The 4,825-nt window shown below is 55.9% G+C and overlaps 1 protein-coding gene across 1 annotated transcript; it reads left to right on the plus strand.

Moving 5' to 3' along the window:
- Positions 1–1,578: 1,578 nt before the first annotated feature.
- On the plus strand, positions 1,579–4,343 carry CORC01_08588 (uncharacterized protein; the record flags this gene model as incomplete). Its single annotated transcript, XM_022620218.1, has 2 exons — positions 1,579–1,603; positions 1,870–4,343. The coding sequence occupies 2 exons, from the start codon at positions 1,579–1,581 to the stop codon at positions 4,341–4,343; spliced, it is 2,499 nt and encodes an 832-aa protein (XP_022473212.1).
- Between the last annotated feature and the right edge of the window lie 482 nt (positions 4,344–4,825).

A 4,825-nucleotide genomic window follows, 5' to 3' on the forward strand; every position in this document is an offset into this window, starting at 1 on the left:
GGCTTATCCCGCGAATTCGCCCAGCAATCCCTTCGACCCGTCCGGTCAGCAACACAACTCAACTCTGGGCTCCTTCCGTTCGCCTCTCCGTCTTCATCTCACACCTTGCATCCGTCCAATCCCTCCTGTCTCCGTAACGATCACAAGCACACGCTCCCACGTCTGTTTTGTTTAGAGGTGGTACAGAGTACGGAGTAGAGCCATGATAAACAGGCGACCATGGAACTGATGTCACCACTTCCCCTCAGGCTATCTTTCAGACCTCAGAAATGATATGAGGTGTGATGAATCGACAGGATGCGAGTCGAACAAAGTCGAGGATAGCGCTCTTTGTCAGCCACGTTGCGCTTTTCCGTGTTTCAAGAGCCAAGACAAAACGCTGCGAGCCCAAACGGATGGCTGGTGGCTATCTGAATTCTGTTCTTGATCACCACAACTGCTCTTCTCTGTGTCAGGGTGCTTCCCTCGAGACGGAGAGGCGCAGCCACTGATCTCGTTTTCAGTTCTTGCGGCCGACACCCGCGGATGTGCTCTTTCATCAATCCAACTGCAGCGGTGGGCACGGCGTTGTAGCCCGCTACGTCTAGCGCCGGGCGCACAGTGTCTCACTCTGTAGAGAACGTACTCTCTGCATATGGAAGGTATTAGATAATGTCTAAGGACACAATGCAGGTGGCCGTCAGGCGTTGGCGCGCTGGGGAATAGGCCTCCTCGTTGTTCGACGACACCTCGACAGTGGCCTCAGCAAGAGAATGACGGTGAATCTCTACACTGCTAGCACTTGTGACAACAATCCATGAAGCTTCCTGAACAAGCCTTCTGTCGCACCACGCGATGCGGACGCGAATGACAGCCGATTGATTAATTTGAAGTCAATCACTGTTCCCCTCCCGTCTGATCTCGATGCCCGGCTCGCCCTCACAATGCAAGCTAACGAGGAAGGGGCTTGGGCGGAGTCTCTGCTCGCCTTCACGCTGCAATTTCAATACGACGGGCCATGCAGAGTCGGAAATCCTCTTCACACGCGTGTTGACAACGGCGAAGGTCCCTTTCCTTGGTGTCTGTACGGATAGATCGCCCCGAATCTCGTCGGGTCCGCCAAGCTGTCACTACACGATCGCGCGGCAGTGCTTCACGACAACTCTTCGAGAGCCAGTCCCTCTGACTCGGGAGTGTACAGTTTGGAGACTGTGCACTCAAGATGAGGGCTACATGAGCCCCACTCTTTGTTAAACCTCATCCGGGTGTGCTTAAAGTAGTCCTATTCATATCCGATAGCATCAAGCACAGTTAGCGGCAACGGAAACCTGGGGAGGGGTGTGAATAGCCCCATTCGCTCTGGTTACAGTGTGCTTCGCCTTCCTCGCACCAACACCACCTACCGCTGGCACCCTCTCAGGATAGCACGGAGAGTCGCTTCTCCCCCGATTCTCCCATATCCATCCGCGTCCCCCCGACTTGACCTTCCCAAACACTTTCGAGACGGTCTACGACTCCACCCGCTAGCAAGAACAGCCAGATCTGGCCAGCACCAGTCAAACAAAGCGTACCAGAATACAGCGCGTCGCCTTCCCGTCTATGGCGACTCAGCAGGCCCCCGGAAGTATCTTTACACTCTCCTTCCCCCCGGGCCTCCTTCTTTCGCCCTTTCCTTCCCCCGTATTCTCTGTCCTCCCATAATCTCTCGGCTCTCGGCGCCCAGCCTGCGATCCCTCCCACATCCCCCACACGCAAGCCTTCCTGCATCACTTTCTCCATTGTGGTCACCGACAACTTCAATCTCGACCCGGTTTATTGACAATTCGATTGTCACCTTGGCTATTTTGGTATTTCGCTGGAGGAATTTGAACCATTGACGATTTCTTCGAGCCAACTGCCGGCTTTCTATCGACGGTGGGCGCGCGCGACTTTGGAACGCCCGGATTCACATCCTCGACTCTCGCCGCAGCCATCCGCCCGACCGAGTCCCGGAACTCGCGCCGCTCGACGACGACAACAACTCGACATCCACGTCAATCGACACAGCGAAACCACCGACTCTTGCAGAGCGTATTCGATGGCGAGTGTTCAGGAATAGGAGGAAGCCTCTTTCGATCCTCGCCTGCGGCTGGCCGCTCTGTTCCTCATCGACTAGCATCCGACGAGTCGGCGCCGTCAACATGGCAGATCTCGCCGCAGCCTCGAGTCCTTTGCCCTCTCTAGGCGCCGCTGGGGCAGCAGCCGCGAAGTTCGCGACGGCCGCGCCCATCATAATTGCGAACAATGGAATCAACTACGAAGAAACTACGAACGGAGGCGCGGTGCAATACAACGACTTGCGCGACCCCTTCTTTGCCTCCATCTTCCCCGTCTGCTACGCCCTCGCTGCGACGACAGTAACGGCATACATGCTTGTAATCATGCTGTTTATTACCCCTCGATCATTTCTTGACGGTGGAGTGGTATATTTGGGCCGACGCGGGTTTACAAGTGGCGGGACTTCCAACGGGATCAGCATCGGAGGTCGACCATGGCTGCAGAAAGTGGCCGCAGTCACCGTTGCAATCTCTCTCACAATAGCAAGCGCCGACACGTTTAAAGTTGCGGAGCAACAATATCAGTGGTCAATCCAGGACGCCAAAAAGATGCAGTCAGAGGTTATGGACGGAACCGAACTGAAAGCCATTCGCCTCATTTCCGACACCTTTCTGTGGCTTGCACAAGCCCAAACTCTCATCCGGCTCTTCCCTCGTCAGCGGGAAAAGGTTATTATCAAGTGGACTGCATTCGCGCTGATTACACTGAATCTCATCTTCAGCGCTTTGAACAGTTTCCAGTACCCCACCAGCGGGAGTAACGGCAACGCCCGTCCACGAAGCTTTGTGGACGCTGTTCCCGCTCTCAGCTACCTATTTCAACTGTCCCTCGGCCTGCTGTACGCCGCTTGGGTCATTTACTACTCGCTCATGAAGAAGCGATACGCCTTCTACCACCCCTTGATGAAGAACATGATTCTTGTCTCTACCCTATCTCTCTTCGCCATTCTTGTACCGGTCGTTTTTTTCGTGCTGGACATGGCACAGCCAGAATTCGCGGTCTGGGGAGACTACGTGCGTTGGGTTGGTGCGGCTGGCGCTAGTGTCGTGGTCTGGGAATGGGTAGAAAGAATCGAAGCATTGGAAAGAGAAGAAAAGAAGGATGGTATCTTGGGACGCGAGATTTTCGACGGAGACGAAATGTTGGAGGTCTCAGCATCCGAGTTCCCGTGGCTCAGGAGGAGAAAGAACAGGAACGGCGGTCGGGATGGTGATGACGGTGGCGAAGATGGACCTCAAGGTGATACTGGCGCCCAAGGTCCTCCGCCAGGCGACAGAGGCAACCTTTGGCCAGGCATGACCCAGATCGCATCGAGATACCGCTCCAACCACACCCACACTAATTCTGGAGCAAACAACCAAAACGGTCAAAGATCCAAGGGCGGTCTGCTGCGTCCGCCCATGTGGCCTTCCCGGCCCGCTCCTGCGGTGACGCCGGTGAGCCGAACCGACACAGCCAGTGCAGCGAGCACCGTCTACGCTGTGAGGTACCAGCTGCCGTCAGAGACAACATCAAGGACACCAGAGGCGCTCGTCCGAGCAGCCAACCAGCAACAAAGAAATGCCGCAGCTGCCATGTCGAGGAGTAACTCGACATCATCTAGGAGCGACTCGACCTCCGCCATTAGCGACGACGAGCCTTCGATGGCCGCGCCCGTTCCCAGACAAGCAACGCACAAAACCGTTGAAGTCGACACAGAGGCTCAGGAAGACATGACGGAGAAGAACCGCAATGGCTGGCGATCCCTGGTTGCCAACCCACTCTTCCGTCGCACTGCTCGCGATCCGCCTGCGGAGGTGATGGCTCACACCGAGTCAAAGCCCGAGGTGCGGGGTGGCCACGACGATGCCGACAGATGGGATCTCCGGGCTCGTTTAGAGGACTTTGCTGCGACTCAGGCCGAGAAGATCAGAGAGAAGATGCGACCGACCCCTGAAACAGACAGCCTTCCGGTCACTGTCATTCCCGCACCACCAAGACAAGGAGCAGCATTGGCGCAACTGCTGGAAGAGGAGCGAGGCCAAGAAGATAACGAGCAACCGGGCCGTAGCAGTACCGTCAGCGACGCCTCTGCGCTGTCACCCCAAACTGTTGCTGGTCGGGGAGGGACACAAAGTAACTTCTCTCGCCGGTCCCCCGCCACCGCAGGTCAAGAACCAGAGTCAGCTACTCTTCAGCTCAGCAGACCACCTCTCTGGCCTGGAGTAAGGACCCAGCATCAGGACTTTGAGCCGCATTCACCGAATATGCCGCCCACCCCCTCATGACGAGCTTACGCGGTTTACGAGTTTCTTTGTCGATTATTCAAAAGCGTGGCGGCGTGGCTTTCTGTCTCTTTTGCATCGCAAGCAAGCAAAACGGCGCACTATTACGGGGGAAACGGACGGCTCGGGCAGGAGTCCTGATTGGTTGTTCAAATATCAAAGTGTATATTGCGGATGGAGTATCTGGGAGAGGCGAAACGCCCTCACGAGGGAGCGGAAACCAAAACTATTTTGCGGATAATGATGAGGGACCAGTCGTGGTTTCAGAGACATGTTTTGAGGAAACGGGAACATAGCCCACAGTTGGGCGACGCAGAGAACAGAAGGGCTTTTTGCGGCTTTGAATTTCAGCATTGGTTTACAGGTGACCACTTCCGGATGAAAGGAAGAGGGGCAGGGGAGAGGGGATGAAGCCTCGCGCGCGCTGGCAAGAGGTGGGCCCAACGTTGGGAGTTTCTCGCGAGCAGCCAAGGGCGAGCGGTTTG

Source organism: Colletotrichum orchidophilum (assembly GCF_001831195.1).
Source record: "Colletotrichum orchidophilum strain IMI 309357 chromosome Unknown Scaffold_74.1, whole genome shotgun sequence".
NCBI classification, from domain to species: domain Eukaryota; kingdom Fungi; phylum Ascomycota; class Sordariomycetes; order Glomerellales; family Glomerellaceae; genus Colletotrichum; species Colletotrichum orchidophilum.